Below are 27,467 nucleotides of genomic sequence, written 5' to 3' on the forward strand. Positions count from 1 at the left end.
CCAATTACGGTTACCGGTTATTAGCTAAAACCGCTAACCATTGGTAACCGAATTTTTTAAAAAAATTGGGTCTTTTGAGCCTATTTTTGGTATTGGACCTATTTTTTGGGCATAATTTAGACATTTTTAACCCTTTCTTTTTTTAAAAAAATAATTAAAAAAAAAAAAAAAATCAGCCTTTTTTAACCCAATATGCTGGGCTTTGATGTTGTTCAAAAAATAAATAAAAAAATAACCAAATTCTAGATGCTGAATTTTATGATTTTAATTTTCTCTCTCTCTCTATATATATATACCCGGTTTTCGGTTATAACCGGTTTAAATATTTTCTAAAACCGGTAACCGTCCCTACCGGAGCGGTTACCGGTTATTTCCAACCAGCAACAAAAGTGTTTGGCCAGTTTTACATCTGTACACACCTACTTGACGTAACACTCCAAATAACCATTAGATCTCTTTTTTATTTAACAATGATTAATCCAAAATTAATTGGGAGGGTCACGTTAACCTTATTGGATAAATGTTGAATAAAATTATAGTATCTAGCGTTACTCTATTAATTTATAACACAATTTTCCGCTTGATTTCCACTTCCACTCAATTATACCCAACAAAACCCACACTTTTACAAGGAATCGTGTCAACCGGTTCGCATTTGCATAAAATAAACCAATCCTGGTAAAACTTTTCAGCTCAATAAAAATTGAGTTAATCAGAACCTTCCGGATCATAATTAGCGAAGCTCATATGACCTCAAAACCCCTGAAATTATTCTACCTTGGTTAAGACAAGGAGTAATGCATCATTTTATTCTCTTTTTACTCTTCCTCAAAGCTGACGTGATTTTTAAAATCGCCAATAAATTAAAATTTAATTGTAATTTATCTAATATTTAATAGTTAATTTTAAAAATCACATCAATTTTAGATAATAATAATAATAATAATAAAAATGATATATGACATTACTCTTAGACAACAAGGCCTAGTGACGCTTGGCACATTTCACACCCTTGTAGAAATAGATATGTAATTTTAATTGCATCATTCTTGGCTAGCGTTTGAAAAGTAGACTCGCACAAATAATTATCAACTTAATCATTCCATATTCATAGAGAGAGTAATGCAACATATTACAACTCCATCCAATTGGGATAATAAAGGCTAATAAAAATGTAATATTTAACATTACTCATTCACAAAACTGTTGTGATTCTTAAAGCCGGGCGACTAGCTATATCTCATACAAATAATTACCCGCAAAATTGTACTCGACACCTCCAACATATATATAATACAAGATTTGGCTATTTCCTCTCCTCTACACTTGCATTCTCTCGAAAAACATGATCTTCTGTCTCTACTTTGCCATCAACTTTCTTATTTCTTTCACTGTCAAACAACGAATTAAAAAAAAATAAAATAAAAAATCCCTATTTCTTGCTTTCACTATTATCTTAGCTCCGTTTCCAATGCTATTTTCCCAGACTCTCATGAATGTATTTCCACACCACCTGTCTGACTCACGCAAACTTCTTCCAAATTTGAACCGCAGGCCAATAAATTGGCTCCAGTCTCACCCACATTGTTATCTGGGACTCCATTATGAGCACAACTTTTATCAGCTTCAGTCCCTACCTCACAAATTACTGGCCCTGAATTCAAAGAGCATGCCAACTTTCCCTGTTTCCGTTTCCGTCTCCTTTTCCTAGATTTGCTATTAAGACAACCTTGATCTGGGACTCCAACACCAAGTGCCAATCCATTTGCTTCAGTATCACCAACATGGTTATCCGGGACTCCACTTCCACTATCAACTGTTGGCCCCCAATTTGAAGTGCAAGCCAATCCCTCCGCACCTATGTGGTTATCCACGGAAACCCTATCTTCGCTTCCTTTCTGTCTCCTAAATTTGCCATCAACACAATTTTTATCTGGGACTCCATTAGCACCTGCAAATCCATTTTCTCCTGTCTCACCAACCTGTTTCTCTGGGACTCCATTATCAACACAATTTTTATCAGCTCCAGTGGCTACATCACAAACAGTCGGCATCAAATTGGAAGGCCTTGTCAAACCCTTTGCACCTACATGGTTATCAGCAACAACTATAACATTACGCTGTTTCCGTTTCCGTTTCCTAGATTTGCCATTAACGAAATTATAACCTTGGACTCCATTAGCACATGCCAATCCATTTGCTCCGGTCTCACCAATGTGTTTCTCTGGGACTCCATTATCAACACAATTTTTATCAGCTCTAACTCCTACCTCGCAAACTGTTGGCAGCAAATTTGAAGGGAATGCCAAATCCTCTGCACCTTCATGGTTATCCGGAACAACTATAGCGTTACTCTGTTTCCGTTTCTTTCTCTGTTTCCTAGATTTTCCATTAACACATGCCAATCCACTTGCTCCAGTCTCACCAATATGGTTATCTGGAACTCCATTATCAACATAATTCTTATCAGCTTCAGTCCCTACCTCGCAAACTGTTGGTCCCAAATTCAAAGGGCATGCCAATTCCTCTGCACCAACATGGTTTTCCAATGTGTGTCTGACTTTACGCTCCTTTCTTCTTCGTTTCCTCGACTTGATATTAATGCAAATTTCATCAACTCCAGCCCCACCCACAGCTACTGTTTCCTCTAAATTTGAAGAACATGCCGATCCATCAACTACACTGACAGTGGAATGGCCATAACATCCGCTCCATATCCGCTTCTTAGCTTTGCCATCAAAGCAGTTTTTGTCACCTTCAGTCCTACTTGCACAAACCATTTCTTCCAGATTCAAATGGCATGCCCACTTCTCTGCCCCAACGTGGTTATCTGGGATGCTACCATCAATGCAGTTTTCATTGCGTCCAGTCCCACACACATGAACAGTTTCTTCCAAATTTGACTGGGATGTCAATCCATCTGCACCAATGTGGTCAGCCGGTTCCATAGATCCCCATGGCATTTGGCTCTTCAGATTATAACATTTAGACAGAAGTTCATGAGCTAATTTTGCTAGACGATGGCCTGAGATTGACTTATGAATGGACCTGGAAAAAGGTTGAACTCAGTTTACCAAAACATACTCAGATCAAAGCACACAGAGATCTCTTGAATTAAATAGAAAGAAAACATAGCAATTACTATCAACAATAAGCCATGATGCTGAAACCTTTGCCCATCCTAACATAGGTTTTGTAGAATTTGTGCCAAATATAAAGCAGAATTAGGCTGATTTTTAGGAGTACATGAACTGTGGCAAATCAACCATATTGTCCCGAGCAATTGAATTAACAGTGTGCCAATCTTCCGACACTTCAACAAGGTCACCATTGGCTAATTTACTAAATTTATGATAACTGCATGTTAATTCCATGCCAGCTGAAATTGACACATGCAGCTAATACCTGTTAAATAGGCAGCTAATGCGTGAAATTGACATGTTCTCATAAACACATTAAGCTGAGGCATGGTTCATAACAAGCCAAATTGAAAAAAGTTAAATGGACTTACAAATTTCTTAAGTCATAGGGAACTGATTGAAACACTCACCGTTCAGAAAATATACGTCCAAGGACAGCTGACTTCTCATGCCACAAAACAGGCGGAGGTAAAATGTCCTGCTTCCTGACAGACTGAAATGACGAGTATGAAAAGAACATTTAACTTGGAAAATGTGTAAAACTATATGCATTATTAATCAGCTATTCATAGCATAAATGACACAATGATCAGCAGCACAGCTAGGCCAATACTCTATGCGAGGTGCACATGTTTACAGAGAATGAATGCATTAATCTAATGTGGCAAAAATAAGTGAAACACTATGTACCTTACGAGGGAATCTCACTGCTTTTGATTTCCTGGGGATGTGAGAATGGAAGGCTGGGCATTTGAAGAAGACAGATCTGTAGAAGACAAAAAACAAAAGGAAAAAAAGTATTTATAGAGAAACGGTATAGAGAAATGGTACCATATCAATTGAATTATTTTACATGTGAAGCAGATACAAGAACATACAATACTTCATTGTTTAAAATCATCTCCATGTCCTCAATTGGTGAATAGACTTCTGCAGGCTGCACAGGTTCTCCAGAAATGTACATATACCCATTCATTCCACCACTGAAATGTGAGAGATAATACCTACTAATTAGCATTAGAATAATCAATAGAAAACAAAAGCTGCCATATTTTTGGAACCCCCCTCCCCCCCTTAAAGATCGGAGATCGAAGAACATAAGTTAGATGGTGTAAATATATCAGCTAAATAATATATAAGCATTAAAATTTAGTTTCTATTATGTAAATTCTTAAACAAAGGAACCAATCATACTTTAGTTAGTGTTGAGAAGTTCTCCATTGAAGTCAAAATGACCTTGAAATCATTGTACGAGTAGTCAACTTTTACTGGAGGCTTCTTTTTCTTCTTTTCTTGACTTTGTAAATCACATTAATTTTCATTTTCAATTCTTAAGGGTTTCTCTTGCATACCTTCTACGTACTTGAGTTTCTTCGGTTTTAGTAAAATTATTTTACTTATCAAAACAAGAAAATAAAAGGAACTCATCCAGCTTGAATACTTGGGCAAGATTCTTTTTTGCAATACATTTACACTGATACTTGTTAAAGTATTGATTAAGTGATCAAATTTACCTCTTCCTATCAGCTTAAACTTTTGGGACAAGTGGTGATTTAACATGGTATCAGAGCTAAAGGTCTTGAGTTCAAACCTTGACTCCGTCATTTACCTCCTATTTCAATTAAATATTCCACGTGTTGAGCCTTATCTATTAAAAGTCTGAGCCCATACGCGAGAGAGAGTGTTAAAGTGTTGATTAAGTGATTAAATTTGTCTCTTCCTATCAGCTTAAACTTTTGGAACAAGTGGTGATTTAATAATACTTGAAGGACAGTTAGAAAATTACAGATCCCTTGGCTTTTTACCTTCTTATGCATATAACCATAGCATCTCAGCCACTTCTTCCCCATTCCTCAATATGTACCTAGAATCCTTATGTAGGTCTAAAAGCATTGAAAATGAGCTCATCCCCAATAGATTTTGATACATTCTTCATGTTTTCAAATTGATTACAATTTTAGTATCAAAAAGAAGGGTCACAATCAAGCATTTCATGGGAATTAATTATACAAATTTCAGCCCTAATTAATTGAGTTTGAACCACATTATTTTAAAATGATTCCAAAAAAATTCCCAGACCATTTCACACCACCTTATTTGACTAGACAGCTGGCAAGGATCATCATACCTAGGTCACTTTCCATGCACTAAATCTACAAAGAGGATCATTGTTTAAAAGTCCCAATCTAATTCTTTTGCTTTTATTCTTAAATTCTCACTTGCCAAGATTTAAGGTAAAATTCAAAGTGACAAAACCAATTGTAAGATCCAGAATCCAAAACCCAAACCCCCAAGGCTTGCCCTTCCTTTCTCTCTTTTACAAAAGACTACTTTGAGTTAGGGCTAGCAATTTTTGACATGACTCGCGGATCTAACACGAAATTAGCGGGTTAGAATTCAGTGTAATAAGATTCGGGTCAAAACAAGTCAACCCGATTAGACATGATTAATAAATGTGTCAATTTTGGGGCAATCCGCAATTGACCTATATAAATTTAAATCACATTTCAACTCCAACTAATCCCCATCTTGTTAATAATTTAATGTTGATGATTTGTGAGTAGACTCTATCATGTTATTTGTTGCAATGTAATCTTATTTTCTTTATTGCTATGTGTTTGTTTATGTAAATGAACTTTATTGGATTGTAATATTAGTTGGATTAGATATTGCGCTGAAAAGTTGGGGCTTGTTTATTAGTTATGGTTATGAATAATTGGACATCGATTATTGAATTGATTGTCATGAATCTAGTTGTAAATGTGTATGATTGATATAATTTATGCTTGTAAGATATGAAATTGTGTTAACCAGCTCATACCAAGTATTTGGGTCAATTTGACCCATTTTTATTAAACATGTCGAAACATGTTGAAATGGGTTGTATTCGGGTCAACCCAATACATATTCATTAAACGGGACATTATGTGGACTGCTATCACTCGTTCGTGCTAAAGTTGAGGGGTTTGACCCGTTTAATTAAATTTATTGGTTTTGGATTGACCCATATAGTTGTATACTTATGGCTCGACACGACACGAAACAAACCCGACTCATGAACCCGATTTGCCACCCCTACTTGAAGTTTGATCAAAGTTCAAAACCCGGTTTTGCAAAGAGGAACTAATCAAGAGGTGGTAGTGAGACAAGATTCATTTACACTTTTTCCTTTTCTAATCATACTTCTACGTTTGTTTATTTGTTATTAAATTATTTTAAAATATCAAATGGCCTATCTTGAAAGATTTTGGACAAGTTCAACTGAAACCTACTTTAAAGCTTGAGCATGGGCTCAGGCTTCCCTAGAAGCTCAGCCGTGGGAAAACGATTATCGGGGAAGAAGGTGTTCCGTCGTATGCGAAGGCTCTGCAATCAGAGGTTAGCTCTTCAGCGACAGTGCAGCTTGGGGACCGCTGGGCAAAACCTCCCTACTGGTAGTAATCTGTTGGGCAAGGACCTATCTAACGCTCAGCAAATGCCCATTGCCCGAGGAAACGATGCTTGCCCTGATGGTGTTACTGAAAAGGGGGTGAATTTGCAGCAAGGCAAGGAGATGATTTTGACCCTTCTTGGGGCGTGGAAGAGCCAGCTCGAGAGGCTGCAAGAGGAGATTGGTCGGGCTTTGGGGGACGTTCTGGAAGGATTGAAGGTCTTTGGGCTTTATAGAAGCCCAAGCTTGCTGGTCGTCATAAGCGTAAAATCTTGCGTTGGGCCTCCAAGTGCAAGCCCAAGTACCAGTCCAAGATTCAGCCCTCCACGGTAAAGTTACATTCGGGTTTGGACTCTAGTTGTGGTAATGGGTCCTATTCTTGTTTGAATGCGGGTTGCGGGGCCCCAACCACTCTCAACCCAATTTCTGCTTTGCTAGAGGTGGTTCTGGCCTCGGTTGCTTCGCCGAAGGTGGTTCTACTATTGGCGACCACGTCTTTTTTCCTGGCGTGCCCAGTTGATACCGATGGTTCCTTTGTGTTCCCTATAAGGCTGACCGTAGCCCAGTTTTCTGCTTCGCTGAGGCAGTGCCCGTCGGGTGTTGTGGATTCCTCGATATTGTTGACAGATCGAGATTTTCTCCAATCCTTGCACAAGCCTATGAAGTTCTACAATCGTAAGTCCAAGGCTAGTAGGCTTTCGAAGATGGATGCTGGCCTGTTCGCAAAGGTAGTGTCGATGATCAGTGTGCCACCTATTGCTAGGCTCTCTGGGCTTTTTCGGTGATCAGTGTACCTCAGTTGTGAAGGAAGTCTTCTTCGGTTTGATGGGTATGATCCAATAAGGCTGCAAATGCGTTTGATAGCAGCTCGATGGATCACCCAGGTGAGGTTGGCTTCTTCTGCAGGAGTGCTTTGGTTTGATGGACTCGCAATCCTCAAAGAAATGTTGATTTATTTCTCTCCAATGCTCCACATTAAGAATGCACGAATAACGTTCCAGATAGTTTGTTTGGGATATCCCCACCCTTGAGTCTTTCAACAATGAAGCAGCTCTAGAATGTTGCTCAATATAGCCCACGAAACTCCAAACAAGTTGAGAACCAAGTGCCAAAGATCACTAGTGTATTCACAATAAATGAGGAAGTGATTTGTGGTCTCCTTATTCCTTTTGCAATGGCAACACAAATTTACAATAATGAAACCCCGCTTTCTAAGATTATCAACCGTGAGGATTCTACCCAAAGTTGTCATCCCCATAAAGAAAGGACGCAAGGCCTTTACCTTCCAAACACTTTTCCATGAAAACAGACAAGGCTCTTCAAACTGTAAAGACTTCTAACAGCTCTTCACATCAAATCCGTTTTTGCTAGCAGGGGTCCTCAGATTCTACTTGCCTCCTCCGGATGTGTATTCGAGGAGTATAATAGTTTAAGGAAAGAATCAAGAGATACTAGCTCCCAATCATGGCCTACCATAGTGAAACTCAAATTCCAATGGGTGTAAATGTTGGAAGAATCCAAGTAATTGAACACCAAGGCCACTTTGTCTCGAGCTATAAAAAAAAGTTTTGGGAATAAAGACTTGAAAACAGCTGCACCGCACCACACATCATGCCAAAAATGGATACAGGTTCTACCCCCAACCTTGAAGGAAACAAGATTGGAGAAATTCCCACAGCCATTCCTAATATTCTTCCAAAGGCCTGCCCCTTAGGGCCCTCGAGCTCCTATGAACATCAACCCCTCTCTGGACCCCATATTTCTCAACAATCACCTGTCTCCAAAGATTATTCTCTACTCTTGCCTAAATCTCCAAAGCCATTTTCCCAGTACATCTTCATCAAACAAGATAGATTTTTAACTTCCAACCCTTCTCCAGGGCTCATTGCATGATCCATCCCAAAGAAAGTCTCTTTGAAGATGCTCCAATTTCCTAGCTATACCTGCTAGGAAAGGAGAAAGGGACAAGTACGTTGGTAAACTAGATAACATACTCTTCCAACTAGCCAATCTTTTTACCATTTACTCAATTATCCCATCCAACATCGCTTTTGACTTAAAAGAAGCACCCAGGGGAAGTCCCAAATATTTCGTGGGTAGAGAAGAGATACTTCAACTGAGAAAATCGATAAACTCTTCCTAATCCAAAACCTTTTCTACTACGACTAATTCAAATTTCCGAAGAATAACCTTCAAGCTCGAAATGGTCTCAAAAAATAGGAGAATATGACCAAAATAATATATTTGACGATCTGTATCACACTCAATAAGTGTATCGTATGCAAGAAGGTGTGATATTTCTAGGTGGCGGCATTTTGGATGTCTACTTGGAATCTTGATAAATAACCCCCAATCATAACTCTAGAAAGCATCCTACTGAGAGCCTCCATGACAATCATGAAAAGAGAGACGAGAGCAGCTCCCCTCGACGAAGGCCCTAAGAACTACCAAAGAAACCATGTGAACTACCATTAATTATGATAGGAAAGCAGGCCATGGAGATGCAAGCAGACATCCAAATCCTCCATTTAGAACCAAAACCAAGACGCCCTAAGAGATATAAGAGGAACTCGCAATTGACATGGTCGTAGGCCTTTTCTAAGTCGAGCTTGGAAATAACTCCAGAAATTTCCGATTTCAACATTTTGTCTAGACACTCACTAGTTATAAGAACTTGGACTTCAATTTGTTTTCCAATTTTGTTTAGTATTGTGAGGAACAAAGATGCGATGGTGGCAGGCAAATAACTTGGTTGTTCAACATGGAGTTATTCAGTGGAATAATCTTTTTACGCAGCCAATTCAAGATTGGGAGATGGAGATGGTACTTTCTTTCTTCACTCGGCTTTATTTTATTTCGGTTCGATATGGAGAGGATGACAAGTTAGTTTGAAACCTCTCCAAAAGGGGTTTATTCCTATTATGAAGTGTCAATTAGGAAAGATGGCCCATCATTTCCGTAGAAGAGTATCTGGCGTGTTCTGGCGAGGGTGGCTTTCTTTGTATGGACAGCAGCGTTAGGTAAAATTTTGACGCATGACAATCTGCGAAAGAGGAATGTCGTGGTGATTGAGTGGTGCTGTATGTATAAAAAGAGTGGGGAATCAATTGAAAATCTATTACTTCACTGCAAAGTTGCTCGCAATCTTTGGAGTTACATTCTTACTTTATTTGGGGTAGTGTGAGTTATGCCACGAACGGTGCTGGAGTTGTTGACTAGTTGGGGCGCGTCGTTTGGGTATGATCCTGCTAAAGAAGTTTGGCGGTTACTTCCGTTGTGTTTAATGTGGCGTATTTGGAGGGAGCGGAATGCTCGGCATTTTGAAGATCTAAAGACGTCAACGGTGGAGCTACGGAAGTGTTTGATCAATACATTATATATTTGAATAGCGTCTCATCATAGTTTGAATGTTTTTACTTATACAAACTTGGTAAACTTATTTTCTGTTCGTCCCTTTTAAGGCCACTCTTGTATACTTCTTGTGTATTAGGGTTGTGCTCCTCTGCGCTTTATTAATAAATTGACAATATATATATATATACATATATATAACATATATATATTGAGTGATGGTATCATTGGTCACCACTTGGTCGAAGGTAGTAGTACCATCAATACAAAGATTGAAGATAAAAATTATTTCTCGTGATAGTTTGCAAGGCGGTGAAAAAAAATCATGTTGTGATCCCCCTTTTAACCAGGTCTCCCTAGACTTTAGCCTCCAACCAACTTCTTGGACAGTGGCAACATTCTCCAAATCTACTTTCTCTTTAGCCCTCCTGACTCTCTCCTCTTCTATAACAAATCTCTCATCTTCTAAACAATCCAAAGACTGAATCTCCTCCAGTTAGGACTTATTCCTCTACTCAACATTTCTGAAGACCATTGCTACCAAGCAATGTGGGAAAAATGATCTTATAATAAGGATCAAGGGAGACCACTGAATCAGGTATGGGAAATGCTCTTCCCAATCCGAAGACACTAGAAATCTATCAATCCTAGACAAAGGGAGGTCTTGGTTGTGAGACCATGTGAAGGAACCTCCACAACACAAAATCTTAGGCCATGTTCGTAAATTTTTGTTTTCTGCTCTCAAGACAAACAAACAATTCAAAACACAAAACACTTATTATGAATCTGCCTTCTTCTGTTGTTGTGAGAATATTTCAACTTATCAGAAAAAAAATACCCCACACGCTCTTATAGAGAACAAATATTCCCATATGAATGACTTGATTCTCTACAACTTAAAAAATAAAAAATAAATAAAATAAAAAACAGAAATCCGAAAAACTCTTTCAAGTAGGATAACAACCACTGTAGCAACCATCCCAATAATAGTAGCAGTAAAATTAACTAATATAACATAGCTACTATAAACACCACTTTGTGACATTTTCAATTGCACACCTGAATTTCGGGTTAATTTTCTGCTCGACTTTAGCATTGGGTAAATTTGGATGACCAACTTCTCCCTCATAGAAAGTAAGTATCTTCACTGCTAAAGGATGTGAAATGTGAACATATAGTACATCCAGACTGAAACTATTTCTGCATCTTTCTTCATCCTGTATAAAGATATTCTGTAAGAAACTGAGGAAGAGGAAGAGAATAAGATAACAAATTTCCAGAATAAGCACCCATGTTGGACATGACAAAGCAAGGGTATGACAGTCTGACATGGCTATTTTGTCATATAAGTATGTCCAACAATGACAAAAAGAAGCAAAACAATTTGACAAGAAGACATTTTGACTCTGCTTATAGCCCCAATATTTTAATAATAAAGGGTTGGCAAAAATATTGGAAATTTAAATCGGAAAGAAGCTGATCTTACTCAAATTCCCTACTGAAAGAAATTAATAAATTAAATTTGTACAGAGCAGCTCATCAAATTAATCTATATCGTCATATAATATGATTTAGGAATTTATAACATACTAAAACCTATGCCCCTGACATAGCACAGATTAGGGAAAATCTGTCTACATGTGCTTTGGTGGGCTTAGAGTTAGGAGAATTTATAGATCCAGGATTTAGAATTTTTATGGTTAGGGTTCAAAATCGACTAGGGTTTTGAAACAATGGGGAATAAGAATAAGAGCCCTATTTCTTGAAGCAAAAAGGCTGCTGGAAAATTCTGGATAGCAGTTGTGATTAGAAATTTAGTAATGATTTGATGCTTTATTTGGTGGTATTTGATCAAGTATGTGAGGTGTTAGGGTTTTGAGATGTAGGAAGGTCTTGATTTGGTATTGTATAGAAGAAGGAAAAGAAAGAAGTTAGTTGTAGTTCAGGAACTGTAAACAGTAACACGAAGAATAACAGTGTGCAAGGAGAGAGAGAGAGAGAGAGAGAGAGGAAAACACTAAGCCCAATCCTCAATACTCAAAACACTAATAAATATCTATTACTCATTCTAAATCTTTACAATGAAGCATATTTATAAACTCCTTGACACTTAACTAACATTACGACTCCACATTTCATTAGTAAACAAAATTCTGGTAAAACCCAATAAAAGATTCTTAATACTATTAGAAATTATGGAATAATAAACCAGAAATAATAAAGAAAATAATTTGAAAAATAAAATTATGCACAAGAATTACATGAAATTTCAGATCTGCCCCTGCAAATAAAAACACCCATAACTCAAAAATTAATGACTTAATTTAAAAATTGTTCAACTTTAAAACATAATATAACATTTGGAAGCATAGAGGTCTTGATTCAATCAGTTGTCGAACGATGGCCCCACACATGAAAAGTTCTTAAGTTGCCAAAACTGAAAATCAGTCGAAAGACAGTGACAACTCTTTCCATAGATGCTGCATTAGCCCCCACACTCACAACTAAAACTAAATTACAAGTAACGTGGATTTCAAGCATTACCGTCAGCGTGTGCTCCACATTTGCAATCTCTGAAAGAAGGCGTGACTCGTCAATAAATGGCAACTTACAGATAGCCTGCCCAACCACATGTCATCCAAGTTGCAAAACATTTATGGAAGTTAAAAATTTGAAGGGCGCATCAAATTATCAGCCAAAAAAATGTATAGAACTAACTGAAGTGTTACAAAATAAAAAATAAAGCACCAAAATTCATTCTCAAACAAAGCACACTAGCATAGTAGATCAAGAAGTATAAAATAAATTAAGAGCACTTCAAAGAACAAGACTGAAAAATAGTGAGATGAAATCATACAAATAATGCCCACTTTAAAACTGATTAGACATAGATGCACCGCTACTTTAAAAGGAGGAGATCTATGGTTCAATGTTGTCAAAGGTGCAGAATTTAGGGTTTAAGGGGCTATTGTATCTCTGGGCATTAAACCAAGTGAATTACTGGGCCCCAACATCTGACCAGATAGTGAACCAGAGATGACAATAAAAGCATTTTTCAATCACCATATTTCTCTCTGACACCTTTAAATTACTTTTTGATACCTCCGCATTATGATTTGACACAGATTTAACCAAAGACGGTCACAAAATTGCAATGTAGGTGCAGATTATGCAGGTCATCAGGCACTTTTGAGTTTTTTTTTAAATGTGCCACTGACATTTAATATTTTCTTTTCTGCAATTCATCTTTTCTTCCTAACATTTAGGCCTTGTTTGGTTTGTAAAATAGACCTCTGGATGAGAATGATTATTCCTACGGAATAGCTATTCTTTTATTAGGTAGGGACCTATTCTTAAGAATAGTTATTCCCATGGATCATAACTATTCCCTAACTAAGAGGAATACCCATTCCTCTAAATATTGAGAGGAATAGTTATTTCTTAAGGAATAGACAACGTTTTCCCAAAAGCCCTTCAACCCTGAAGCAAAAAAAAATAAAATTAGAACGTTGAATTGATGTGAGTGGCCAGCCACCAATAGTAGAACCTTGGGGGGGGGGGGGGGGGGCTTGGATCACCTCGTGGGTCCACCACGAGGTGATCTGGGGGAGTTGCGGCCACCCCCAGGTTCTTATGTGGGTGGGTTGGCCAGCCACTAGGGTGGTCAGACATCCACAACGATTAAACGGTTTTTTTTTTTTTTTTAATTTAAGTTTTAGAAAAAATAAAAAAAATCATGTGGCGTTTTTTTAGTTTTTTTTTTTTTTTTTGAATTCCAATTAGGGCATATCTTTTATCACCAAACTAAGGAATGAGAATAACTATTACATTCCACACTCCATCATTCCTAGTAATAATTATTCTTTCCCAATGGAATACTCATTCCGCAAACTAAACAAGGCCTTAGTGCTTGAGAAGTCATATCAAAGAGACCAATCACATAATAAGATTAAGAAATTTATCTTCAGGTCATTCAATTGTCAATTATTAAAATTTCAACTATATTAGATGTCTTCGAAACAATCTTATAAGAGAGGTTTTCACACGTTCCAGAATTTATCAAAGCAGGTTTTATATAGTTGATAGATACAATAATTTTGTTGTGAAACATCGGCTGTTAGACATGGAATCATGTTTAAGGTTGCTCTCTTTGTTAAATTAGCAAAAGGTGTAGATAATTGTTCTGCTCTACAAAAAGATTAATCCTATTTGACTATTTGCTTGACTGAAGTAACCAATTGAGAAGTTAGAGCCCAAATGTTTCCATTAAAATCTATTTTGTACTACATTTATATGCAGAGAATCACAACAGGCTCTCAAACCTTCCATAACCAGTAGGATTTTCCTTTTACATCCCTATTTCCCTCACTTCTTTTTTCCTCTTTTTTTCTCTGGGGTGGGGTGTTTGAACCCGCAATATCATTCCAGAAGGAAACAGAGTACAAACACTAAAGGCAACTACATCAACAAAGCATTGGAGAAACAACTGCTATTAGGATATTCCAGCTGGCACACAAGCTTCTGTAAACATCAGAGTCTACAAACCTGCAACAGCTGGTTATTCTACACAGAAAAACTGTTGCTATAAGTAATCTAAATTTTAGGGGAAACTACACTTACCCCTCAAACTACCACCCAATATGCAATGGCCCCCCAAACTTCAAAAAGTTGCAATGTGCCCTACCAATCTACCAAACACTTTCACTTAACTCCCTCCATTAGGGTTTTACATTAAATCCGACGGGACCAAATGACAATAATACACCTTCAGATAAATTTTTTTAAAAAAATTAAAAAAAAAAAAAAAAAAAAAAAAAAAAAAAAAAAAACACACACACACACACAAAACAAAAAACATGAGACCCACGGCTGGCTGTGGGTCACCACCTCCATGGCCAGCAAACTTTTCTTTTTCTTTTTTAATAATCTAAGGGCATAGTTGTATTTCACAATTCTGGAAGGTATAATGGTATGATTTTGCAAAAAGGTCACCTAACATAAGGGATAAATGAAAGGGCCTAGTAGATTAGTAGGGGACATTGCAAATTGGGTAGTAGTTTGAGGGGGGCAAGTGTAGTTTCCCCTTTTGAAAACAGATTCTTGATCTCTATAGGTATTGGTGTCAACTTTAGAATTCTTTCCATCAACAACTTTCACAATCAAAACAATCAGAATTTTTCCCGATTGTATACTTTTCATGTACGAGGGTTTGATTTATCTCAGTATCAACTCCCCTGTCGAACACCATTGCAGCCAGCTACCCTGGTGGAAAGTCTTTCCTTAACAGCCAACCAGACTGTGAAACAGCAGTCTGGTTTAATGGATCACCATAACTCACTACAGCCTAAAAAGCCTCAATCCAAAATGTAGCATCCTTACGTGCCAATTTATTAATTTCCATGATCAAACTGTCCTTTTTCTTCTCGCGTCCATTTGAAAGGCAATATGGAAGATAACATTAACATTTTAAGTAAATTATAAAAAATTTACAAAATCCAGGCCAAAACTATCTATGTTAAAGTTAACATTTTTGAAAGACAATATGGACTACTTGTATCATATTTCAACTTCCAGCACAACCATCTATGTTAACTGTATATAAGCCTAACCCATTGTTCCATGTTATGGGCTCAGTTGCTTACCAACTTCTCTTCCTCTTCCACTTACTACAACGATCAGCATTCTAGCACACGGCTAGCTCGAGATATTTTCTGGAACGGCTACTGAAGCATTCACATGCAAAGATAAGGCTCTAGCCCTCTACTAGAGGACTCTACTTCTCTAATGCCAAACGTGAGCACACAGCACCTCATAATCTGTTTGTTTCTCCTATTCTGTTTCACAAAATGACAAACTAAAATGGAGGCCAATACATACCACTAACAATTATTCCCAAAGTAATGGTGGGAAACGAGGACAATCAAAATCCATATAAATTAAGGTAAATTTTACAAAACCCTCCTATGCTTTTTACGATTTTGCCTTTTAGACCTCATTTTTCAATTTGATTAATTTAAGACCCGAGTATAGAAAGATTTTAAATCTAACACTTCTGTCAATTTCTCTCCCAAATAAATAACAAAAATTATATGAAAAAACTATTATGCCCTTCCTATTAAAAAATTTAAAAAAACAAAACAAAAACAGGGTGGCCATGAGCCACCCCCACTATTAGGGTGTGGCCACAAGCCACCCTTCTTCTTTTTTTCTTTTTTTGCTTCTTTTCTAATTTCTCAATAGGAATGGCTTAATAGTATTTTCACGTCTATTTTGTTATTTATTTGAAAAAAAAGGGATAGGTCTTAGATTTAAAATCTTCACAAACTCAAATTAAACTGACCATACTGAAAATAGGGATCTAACAGGTAAAATTGGGAAAAGCACAAGGGGTTTCTGGTATATTTTCCCTTTAAATTATGCCTCGTCTTTTCTCTCAATCCAACAAAACTTTAATCACTTATGATCCAGTTCCTCATTTCACTAATTTCTGACTTTGAGATAACCCAATAAAGAATAATCTATACAAAAGAAGCCACTACAGATGACAATATGTGATATTGTATAAACATAAAATGAGCAAAATAATGCCTACGTCTAGATTAATAAGGTTGCCAAACACCACACGTCCTAGTCCAAGCCCATATATTATATAGGTGGTTTGGTAAAGTTTTGAAAATTGTTTTGGGTTTTGAAAAAAGTTTTGGAAAAAGTGAAGATTGAGAAATGTTTTGGTGGGGGGCACGTTTGAAAGAGTGTTGCCTATTGAGTCCACAAAAGAATATTTGTTTGGAAAACTAAGAAGTGTTTTCCAAAAGCAAAATAATTGAAGTGTCTTCAAAAAAAAAAAAAAATAACAAAGAGAAAGAAAAAAAAAAAAAACAAAACAAAACAAAAGAAAAATTGAATCCGCTAGAGATACGTTCTATTGGTGGCAGCTGCCGCCCATGCGAAGGCTGCCAGATCCACCGCAGATTTGGTGGTGGCCCCGCGGTTCCTGCTAGACAGCTGGTGGCCGCCTTGCAGCTCTGGCAACCACCACAAGGCCACAACGCAGATCTGGCGGCAGCCACCTCAAACATATCCGGCGGCCCAATGTAGCCACCATGCAAATCCAATGGTCACCATGGTGACTGCCAGACATTACCAACAGCACCGCAGTGGCTGCCATGTCGATTCGGCAGTCACTGGCGCGCACTGCAAGGCCGCTACACAGATCGGCGACCACAACCCATGGAGGCCGCCTCTATTTTTAATTTTTAATTTTTTTAAAAAAATAAATGCAATTTAAAAATAGCGCAAATGGACGCAACACTTATACACGGGAAGTATACAAGAGAACCCCTAAAATGGAGGCCGCCTCTATTTTTAAAATTTAAAATTCTTATTTTTTTATAAATAACAAGGCCAGCCTCCCCACCTGAAAATACGAGCGTGTTTTCAACAAATTTCTATATAAAGGTGTGAGAAGTTTTTCAAAGTGTTTTATGATTTATGTTTTAAAAGTACTTTGTGTATAGTGTTTTGTTTTTTGAAAAGTTTTTTCGTATTTGTTTTGAAAAGGGTGTTAATGGTAGGGGCTACATCTCAAAATCCGTTCCGTAACTTTTGTCTAAGAAGTGTTTTGCAGCATTTGAAAATTAAAAAGTGTTTTTGGATATTTTGCGTAACCAATCCTATAATTTTTTTTAGCTGGTAATTTTTCCGTGCACTTGAAAGTAGAAGAAACCTTTTTTCTATAAAAAAATATCAGGTGAGCTGGCATTGTCCCGGTTGTGTATGACATTTGAAGAAATATACATCTATGACATAGATTCATGACAGCCAAAAAATATAATCAGTAACTTCTGCAGATGCATGACTTGCATTACCTACAAAGAAAAGATAATCTACAATTTTTGCAAGCTCAGACAGAAATAGTATCAAGGCAACACTATAGATACTAAATAGTAGAACAAAGAATCAACCATCACCTGCCAAGAAAAACGTTTTCCATTCATATCAAGCTCAAAATCTGCCCCCAAAAAACAAAAAAGTCATGATTAGATGCCACAAAGCAGTTTGGATTATCAACTTGCAAAAGATAAACCACTCAGCAGAAATCTTACCAGTTGGGTAAAAATCCAATAAAGGTGACGACATATCTGTCATCAGTTTCCTGTAAAACAAAGGAAGAGCATGTGCACTGCATGTGCATCCACTGGGTCACATACTTGTTACATAATCAAAATTAGAAAAACAAACAACTGAATAAACAAGTTAAATTGAAAACCTTGCAGCAGGCAATACACTCAACAACTGATCAAAAGGCTTGAAAGGTTCCCCTAGTGTGAATTCGATTTTTAATTGATCAATACCATGGAAGTCAGAAGCAAATGGAGCATAATGATAAGGGTAAAACCTGAAAATCAAGAATTAAAATTAATTAAACAATCGAGTTAGGATGTTCTACATAAATGAAGACAAGTCATCAACAACTGAAAATGTCTGGATACATTTAAAATGACTATTGTTTAAATATGACAATCCCACAATGAATACGTATATATGTCTTACATTTATCAAGAGCCAGATTTCTCTAAAAGACAAAGGAAGGTTAATCAATAATGGAAATAAATGGACACAAACACATATGGGCCAGCAAACCACTATATACAATTTACTTCATGCAACCAACTGTGCAACTCCTTTCTCTATACAAAGTCAAATTCAGACCTATAATAGGAGACGATTTTCTTTTGAAGTTAGTCACAAGAAACCAGAATTTTTTTATATAAAGAGCGAGGTCCAAAGGTCCTATTATGCCCCTCCAGATATAGCACTACCAAGGATCAGGATTGTTAAAGCCAAGCCCAAAATAGAGACTAAAATGGCACAGTGATAGAGAAACACAACCTCCATACACAAGAAAGGGTTGTTAACAATTCCAACAACCCTAGCCAAACAAATCCAAGAAAAATAAAAATAACCTTATACACTGTCCAATGATATTACGGTGAGTTAGCCAAATCAAGGTGAAGACCAATTTGTATATTTCAAACAAACAAAACCACATGAATACCCACCTTTTACATTGCAGTTATAGTACTGCCTTTTAACATGCATATATCGCACCTAATATGTACATTTAGGTGCGTAATATATATATGAGAGAGAGAGAGAGAGAGAGAGAGATGATAGCACGGAAGGCAGTGCAATCGAAAATGGTCGAATGAACCAAGATTGATTATCTGAAAATTATAAGAGGGAGTTAAAAAGAAGAAAGAAATCGAAAATGAAAGAAGAGAAAGCACTACTTACCATTGCCAGGAGCAGACTCCTTCGTAGTAATAACGCATAACCCAACATATCCCTTCGATATATTTAAAAACCTACATCAATTGCAATACTTCAAAAATTATGTAGCTTGAAAAAGGGATACCAACAACCGTGAAGGATCCTATCTTAGAGGAGCCCAAGAGAATAAAGCAGGAGCAAAGATAAGAAAAGGTACAACATAACATCACGAACGTGTAGAATAAATGACATTCTCGCATATAAAAAATAGTTAAACCACGTGAACAGGCACACATTCAACACAATCACTTCATTTCAACAAAAAATACAAACCAAATCAACCCAAAAAAAAAAAAAAAAAAAAAACCCTAGACTTTTATAAAATTCATAATTTCAAATTAAATTTTTTTTTTATAAGTAAGAAAATTTTATTAAAAAAGCGTAAGACACCCCTAAGTACACAAAAAGTATACACAAGAACAGCCAAAATAGCCCACAAAAAGAAAAAAGAACCCAACAAACCCTCGAAAACCAAAAACCCTCAAACCCGAACCTTCAAGAAGCATTCCTCGCTACCGCACGTGAGCCTTCCCTTTCATATGCTGAGTGGATGCACTTGCATCACCATAGTCAATGGAACTTACCAAATTCAAAATCTCCCTCCTGCCTTTGGACTTCGGGCGTGCAACCTTAACTTCCCGAAGAAAGTCCTCTTTAAAGGCATCCAGAATCATCAATGACGGATCCTCATCCTCAGCACTATCCACCTCCCAATCCAATGCCATGCTGGGAGGAAGAACACCAAAAGGGTAAGGTAAATCTCCAGCCTCCCCAACCCAAATCTCATCACCTTGCTCCCACACAACTACCTCCCCAGATGGATCAAAACCTACTTGTCACTTTTGAGATTGGAACAAACCATTCACCTTGAATTCACTACCCCTTTCAAAGATAGGAGTGACGCAACCACTCAGAGGGGAGGGCAGCCCTATAACCCCATCTTCCTTGACATCCAGAGTCGATAATGACACAACCGACTCTAAAAGTGAGGAATGAGAAGTAGAAACTTTCACAGCCGAGCTCAGGTTGAGAAACCCCCTCCGAAGGAAACCCTTCTTTGAAATAGATGGCTTAACAATATCCTTCACGGAATTTGCAACTCCTGCAGAATCCATCACTGGAAGCACTGCAACTGCTTCCTCAACTGTAAAACTGACAAGCAACCTCATTGCTGCCACAGATGCTACAAAAAAATTCTCATCCAACTGCACTAATCGACCTTCCCTTGCCTTCCGGTAGTATTTCTGAAATGGCTTAGATATCAACGAAACAAGGAAAAAAAAGAAGAAAAAAGAACAAAGCCTCTCACTGAACTCAGTCGCCCTTGAAAATGAAACCTGTGAAAGGGCGATGATGGGTTGAGAAGACTCCTCAGGTCTGAGCTAAAGGGTCAAACAAGCACCTCCGGAGCTGCTTGGCAAAGGAGGTATCGAAAAAACCAAACCCAACAACAGAGCCTACCGGAGCCGGCGGAGCATCCAATGACAATGTCGGCAAGGGGGGAAAGACGAACCGTGAAGATGCAGACAACTTGGCGGAATCAACCGTTGGATTAGAAACACACCCAACCCCGAAAGTCAACAGACTAGATCCACCCCAGAAACAGCCGCTGAAGTCGTCTCCGGCTGATGAGAACTCTCATGGGCAACCGTCGGACGTTGAAAACACTTCGCCGAAACAAGGCATGCTTCAAGGTCCGACACAGGACCCGTAACCTCGGAGACCTCCATCGTCTCTTTGAATTTGGGGTTAGGCATGAACTGGCCCAAACAAAATCCTTTAATCTTATGGCCCAGACCGAACCCAACAAACCAACCAACAACCTGGCCCACAACTAAGTTAAACCTAACGAGCAACTTACTCCACGTACGCAAATTCAAACGCGAATTTGTCATCCTTGCAGAGCCTGCCGAGCCTCGAACAGAGAGACCAGCTTCGAGATTCTTCTTACAGTCTACAAACCTCATCGCTGAAAGAATATCAATAGCACATGGCTTTGCCAACAAAGCCCACAACCTGGTATGACGTAATGGCTCCAACCACACCACCTCCGCATACGACGATGGAAAACCACCCACGATGTGCAACATCATCGCATCAGGACACGAGTCTGACCTCACCATCTCCGCAAACAAAGGCGCCGTCCTATTCAAAGCCATTCCCAACCTTGACCCCTCCTCCTTCCCACCCTTCTTCTCCGCCGAAAACGAAGACCCACTCCCACACCCCACCATAGCAAAAAAGAAGTCTTTTGCCTTTCTTAGCTCACTGGCAAATTTGTGCCAGCCCCACCCCCAATGACCCTTAGGGATCAGTAGAATCCCTCTCCGTCCGCCCATCCCATAAGCTGCCGCCTCTAAAAACTGGCCATCTTTGTTTCCACCTCTACGCACGATCAGAACCTTCGTCCCCTCCTTGAAAGATTTGACAAACTCTTTATATCCAGGGAAACCCAAAAGAACCCCCATTGTCGACGCTAGCCAAACGGTGCACTGGTTGCTCAGGAGGACCTCACTAAAGAAGCCTTTCCTCTTTTCTTTCACCCACAGCACCGACGCCCCATCCAAGACCGAGAGCACAAAAGATTTTGACTCCACTAAGAACCTCCTTTCCATCTCAAGACTCACCTGAAATCAGCTCTCCATGAGATAAGGAGGACCAAGGCTGAGATCTAGCGGGACGCGCCACCACTAGTGCAAAGAGTCCTGTTTCTATTGCAAAAGTCTCTTTGCTGCACCAATCTCCCAGTTTTTTCATAATTTCAAATTAGTGAAGACAACCTAAATATAAATAAAAGTATGTATGTAAAAGAATTTTAATGTAGGCTAACTGGATGACTATACACATTTGTTTCAACGTCAAACGTTTTCAGACATATTTCGGCTGAAAATATTGTCTAGGAAAACTACTGATTTTCAGGTGTTTGGCTATCATCCTGACAATGTTTTCCATTTCCTGCTGGTGGGAGGGCAACTGTGACAGGGTTGTTGTAATGAGAAAGTGGTTGGTGCCTAGGGTATTTTCTACTATGGGTGTTCACCAGGGGGGGTTTGAAGAAAGGACTGAAAATACTTTACGTAAAACATTTTACATCAAACCAAACAAAGCTTAATAATGCACATGCATCACATGTGCCACCAGGGCAATACAGATAAAATAAAAACATATCTTTCTTGTAAGATTGAGCTTTTTACTAGGCATTAACCTCAGATTTTGGAAATACTAATAAAAAGAGAAAAACAAGAGCAGAGCAGCAGATTAAAACCATAGAGTTAGCAGAATATAAATTTCAAAGTAGATTTCCTAACCGCATGTCTCTGAATTCTCTTGCGATCATCTTCACTTTCAGCCTCAAACTTTTCAGCATAAAATCTTTCCTTCCAACCCATTTCTCCAAGCTTAATCTGTCAAAGCAACAAGAATTATAGCAGTACAGGAGACAATTTACATTGCATTTCAAACAGATCTCAAAAGCACAAGGTCAACAGCAAACCTTGTCTTCAACTGCATTTGCACCAATGGATGTACAGTGGCTTGGTGTTTGAACCCCCACAGCACTGGACTGGTTCAATTAAAATCAAAATTTCATAAATTCCAGTTTCAACAAGTATAAACTCACCTTATAACTTTAGATTTTGAATATACAGAACGCTCACATCTGGTGGATTTTGACTCATGAGGTTACTTGAACATCTGACATGCTTATTACTTGAAAAACGTCGAAGGCGGAACTCTCTTTCCTTTCCAACCTGAATAAAGGACATTGTTTAAAGACGCTCTCATTAAGCAAACTGTATAAATACAAAATTATCTGATATTTGCACATTAAAAGTAATAGTCTAATTTCCTTTGTAGTAATACTTGGCTGCTGTAAAATCTATCAGATTTTACTTGAAAATCTTTCCAACATTAGAAACAATAAATAGTGGATTTACCGTCAAATCAAGGACTGAAAAAGAAAGCAATGCTAGGATGCTGCAATAAGCAAAATAACATAAGGGTGATTAATTAGGGCATGCATAGGGGTGGCCACCAATCCCTTTGGCCTGGTTGTCGGTTGCAATAATGGCCTAACCAATGGGGTTGGGGCCCTAAAAGACCCCTCAAGTTGACGGACTTCAGGCTGCCCAAACTGAGCCGATATCAATAGCTGTTGCTTGATTGGTCAGTTTGGGCTAGCGTGACTTGGTTTGGGACTATTAGAGGCTAATATACACCATGTGAGGCTGTGAAAAGCCAATGTATGCCAGGACAGGCCATCAAAGACGACCTATGCCATCATAGACAGTCACTATAAAGGGGGGTGGGTCAATAGAAGAGGAGAGGCCAAGAGGCATGGATAGGTGGCAGAGGAGAGAGCAAGAAGCTCTGTGACGAACAACAGGCAAGAGGCTCCATAATTCTGTGAAAGAGACCTAGAGAGGCACGGCTAACAAATTAAATGAGGAAATGAATAATTCAGGGGGGTTTTATATTAAACCTATTGGGAGGGGTAAGTTAGGGCATAGGAGTCAGTTTTTCAACACCCTATACCCAACACCTGACTCTACAGGTGTCAAAAATCAAAATATGTTACCCACACTTGCCCAATAGGTGTCAGTACAGGACCTGACAAGGTTGGGGTCAATTGCTTTTCTTGGGTTAGTTGGGGCTTCAGGGATTTTGCCACCCCTAGGCATGCACAAGCCTATAGAAAGATGTCAAACCCTTGTAAAGGTCATTTTTTTTTTTGATAAGTAAGAAGATTTTATTAAAAAAAGCGTAAAACGCCCTAAGTACACAGGAAGTATACAGAGGGACAACCCAGCTAGCCCACAAAAACAAAGGAAAGTCAAAAGACAAAGAAAAGCCCCAAAAACCCAAAAAACAAAGGTAATCCCCCAACAAACACCCAAGAAGCAAAAGAAGCACCCCAAAACCACAAGAAACCCAAAAGAACCCCAAAAAAAAGGTAAGCCCCCAACAAACACCCAAGAAACATGAGAAGCTCCCCAAATACAATAACAACCCCTACCAAGCACCCAAACCTGCCCCGAAAGCCCCCAAACTAAAACCCCCTACAACATGAGAGCTTTTCCTTTCCAACGCTTGGAGGAAGTGCTAGCATCGCCATAATTGATGGAGCTCTTCAAATTGAAGAGCTCCCTCTTGCCTTTTGTCTTCTGGCGAGCAATCATCTTATCCCGATGGATATCTTCTTCCAAGGCATCCAAGATAGCCAAAGACTCCTCATCTTGAAAACCATCCATCTCCCAGTCCAAGGGCAACCCCTCCCAAAAATCGTCGTCCTTCTCCCAAACAACAATCTCCCGATGGCCATTTCACAAGGGACATGTGTACAATTATCACTCAAAAAAAAAAAAAAAAATTCAAGCAAACAATGAGCAAGAATCTTCCTAAAATGCCATATATTTCTCGCATGTAAACAATATAGGATACAACATAAGACTCGAGGAGGGACATTCCTCACTTATTGAAAGATCTCCTTCACACATTTAGCTCCCCCCCCCCCCCAAGAGAGAGAGAGAGAACTCAGAAAATGGAGTCTAGAAGAGGGTACAAACTGAGAACTTCCATGAAAAGGATATTATCTGGCCGACATCTGGGCCATTTCTTTCCATTCCAAATTTTTCTCAAACCCATTCTTCCAATTCTTCCAAACAAACAATTATTAAGAACGTAAAAGGATAAGGCACAATACATCAACATCAAGAGACTCCCTACACTTCGACATCCAAAAGTCGAACACAAAAGACAACTCCAAGTACACAAAAACAAGAAAATCTAAATGCTTTCTTATCCTTCAAATTGGGTTGAAGAATTGTTTTACTTTGGGCATTGGGGGAGGGGGGGAGCATACGTGCAAGCAAGCACACATGAGATCCAAGTAAAAATGTGGACTTTTCATTGTGTGGATTGGGCCTGAGACTAAATCCAAAGCAGACCAAAATAATTTTACATTATACAAGAGCCTAAACCCAACTAGCCACTTCTGTACCAGGACACAACAAGACTGAAATTATCAACATAGTTCTTTTTTTTTTTTTTTGATAAGTAATTGCAATTTTATTAAAAAAAAAAAAAAAAAGAGCATAAGGCGCCCCTAGTACACACGGAGTATACAAGAAGCAACAGAAAACATTTAATCATGTTACCAACTACAATAACATTTGATATACATTACATCCTTTTATAATCAATTGAACAGTTAATTCGTAGCACATAGCCACTGCCTGTTTCTCAAACAAATAATTAATGATTTTTGGAAAACAATCACATAAACTGTGCACAAGCATAGGATAAAATAAAATGCACTTGTCAAGACAAACAAATTAAAGGAAAGAAATGGCTCCAGGATTCTAGAACAAGTCATTGCAATCAAGGAAACAATCTTCAATAACAGCATTATAGATACATGTCCACATTATAAAGCATCTTGAAATACCTGGCTACGTCTTCTAAAGATTGCACATTCGTGAGATCCCACAGCATGGACAAATTTCTCCACACGTTCCAAATTTACCTGAAAAATGGATGAAAATATAAATGACCTAGAAAGTGAAGAGGGTACAACAAATTATATGAAACTTTTTAAAAGAAAAAATCAAGGCATGCAGACAGAAGCAAGGGGAGATTGTAGTCAATATTTATTGTAGTTCTGCGGCAAATTTGAACACTTGTGGGAAATAAGCTATGGCCTGCTAAAGTGGTGCAAGAACATCAAGAAGCCTACCAAGGCCCAATGCCAACTAGCATATTGTCATTACTTAGCATGGAGTCTACACATCTACAATTTAGTTGTTACTTTCCATGTTTACATCTGCATCAGATAAACATATAACTCAAAGCACCAAAAAAAAGCTCTACCTCAAAAGAATTAGTTAGGTAACCGCCCATGTTAACAAATTCCTTTTTATAAACCATCATGAGCAGATCAATAGCCCCCTGTGAAAAAGAATAAGCATCAGGTAAAAATTGGTAAACCATTAAAAAGTAGAACTATGCAAGTTAGTTCCAGGTGAAGTACAAATATGAGAGCACAATGCAACAATCAAGAAGTAGAACCAGGCAGGGTAGGTCCAGTTTACCTACAAATATAAGGGTACAATGCAGCATGAAAAGTATCATTTATTTCCAACAGAAACCTAATTAAACAAAGTGAAAGTTCAGAGGTCATTTTAATCTTATAATTAACCCACAAACTTTAAATATGCATGACATAGGGGATGGCCATGCGGCCAACCCCACTGTTCAAAGAGATGGCAGTGTGGCCACCCCTCACATATTCAGATGGGGTGGTTGCATGGCCAACCCCATTTGTTGAAAGGGGTGGCCGCACAGCCCTCACCGGTTCAGAGAGATGGCCACCCCTAACATAACTAACAGGTGGCCACGCGGTCACCCCCACCTGCTCAAAGGAGGTGGCCACGTGGCCACCCCTCGCCTGTTTAGATGGATGGCCACGTAGCCACCCCTCGCCCTTGGTCGTGGCCACCCCTGTGTTATCTATGTCAGTTTTTTTAACGGCAATTTAGTAACTCAAGCACAAGTGCAAGGCACTTACTAACGTTTTCCATCTCAAAGAACAACATTTTTTTGACACAAGGGGCAACTCAAAACATTGTGGTAGTTTGTAAGTCTGAGTTGTAGTTTAGATGCTAACTTGAGAATGGGGTTGTAGTTTAGAGGGGCACAATAATTTACTCTAAATAAAAACATATAGACTCATAATATGTCATATATTGGTAGAAAAATTTTGTGTTAGTAAGTTACTTCAAATCCAGTTGCTTACAGGGAGAAAAATGTCTTGTACATCAGTAAGAAATGAAAATATGGCATTAAAGCATTATATCTAGCAATAAATTAATATAAGCATCTGAATTGTCCAACCTCCGATATTTCCAAAGAAGGAATGTGGGGTAGAAAGTCATTTCCAACAAACAAGCACATGAAGACAAAATCATCAATCTGGCGCTCTAGGTCTGCCTTCGATTTCAAGCCTTGGATTCTCATGTCAAATGCTAAATACTCCCGAAGGACCCATATGTTGAGAAACTGTAATAGATAACCAGACCAAAAAAAGTTAACTATAAAAATGTTACAAACTTAACACTAAAGTACAACATAGATTACCAACATTATGCAGCACAAATAATATTTTGATGAATATGCAGCACCAATAATTGCCACTTCAACCTTGAGATGTTGATCTC

The 27,467-nt window shown here is 38.3% G+C and overlaps 1 protein-coding gene across 2 annotated transcripts in view; it reads right to left on the reverse strand.

Moving 5' to 3' along the window:
* Positions 1 to 1,120: 1,120 nt before the first annotated feature.
* LOC133861521 (5'-3' exoribonuclease 4-like) overlaps positions 1,121 to 27,467 on the reverse strand; it is a 45,409-nt gene continuing 19,062 nt past the window's right edge. For both annotated transcript variants that reach the window (XM_062297307.1, XM_062297306.1), the window contains 16 exons: positions 27,145 to 27,309; positions 26,122 to 26,199; positions 25,700 to 25,777; positions 22,911 to 23,003; positions 22,748 to 22,816; positions 22,563 to 22,658; positions 19,219 to 19,289; positions 18,191 to 18,319; positions 18,027 to 18,103; positions 17,892 to 17,932; positions 12,466 to 12,540; positions 10,981 to 11,138; positions 4,019 to 4,123; positions 3,831 to 3,906; positions 3,551 to 3,633; positions 1,121 to 3,048 (listed from right to left, as the gene is read on the reverse strand). In XM_062297307.1, the coding sequence (XP_062153291.1) occupies positions 1,491 to 3,048; positions 3,551 to 3,633; positions 3,831 to 3,906; positions 4,019 to 4,123; positions 10,981 to 11,138; positions 12,466 to 12,540; positions 17,892 to 17,932; positions 18,027 to 18,103; positions 18,191 to 18,319; positions 19,219 to 19,289; positions 22,563 to 22,658; positions 22,748 to 22,816; positions 22,911 to 23,003; positions 25,700 to 25,777; positions 26,122 to 26,199; positions 27,145 to 27,309 (2,952 nt within the window). In that variant the 3' untranslated portion in view covers positions 1,121 to 1,490. The remainder of the gene's footprint in view (positions 3,049 to 3,550; positions 3,634 to 3,830; positions 3,907 to 4,018; positions 4,124 to 10,980; positions 11,139 to 12,465; positions 12,541 to 17,891; positions 17,933 to 18,026; positions 18,104 to 18,190; positions 18,320 to 19,218; positions 19,290 to 22,562; positions 22,659 to 22,747; positions 22,817 to 22,910; positions 23,004 to 25,699; positions 25,778 to 26,121; positions 26,200 to 27,144; positions 27,310 to 27,467) is intronic.

This window comes from Alnus glutinosa, chromosome 2 (assembly GCF_958979055.1).
Source record: "Alnus glutinosa chromosome 2, dhAlnGlut1.1, whole genome shotgun sequence".
NCBI classification, from domain to species: Eukaryota; Viridiplantae; Streptophyta; class Magnoliopsida; order Fagales; family Betulaceae; genus Alnus; species Alnus glutinosa.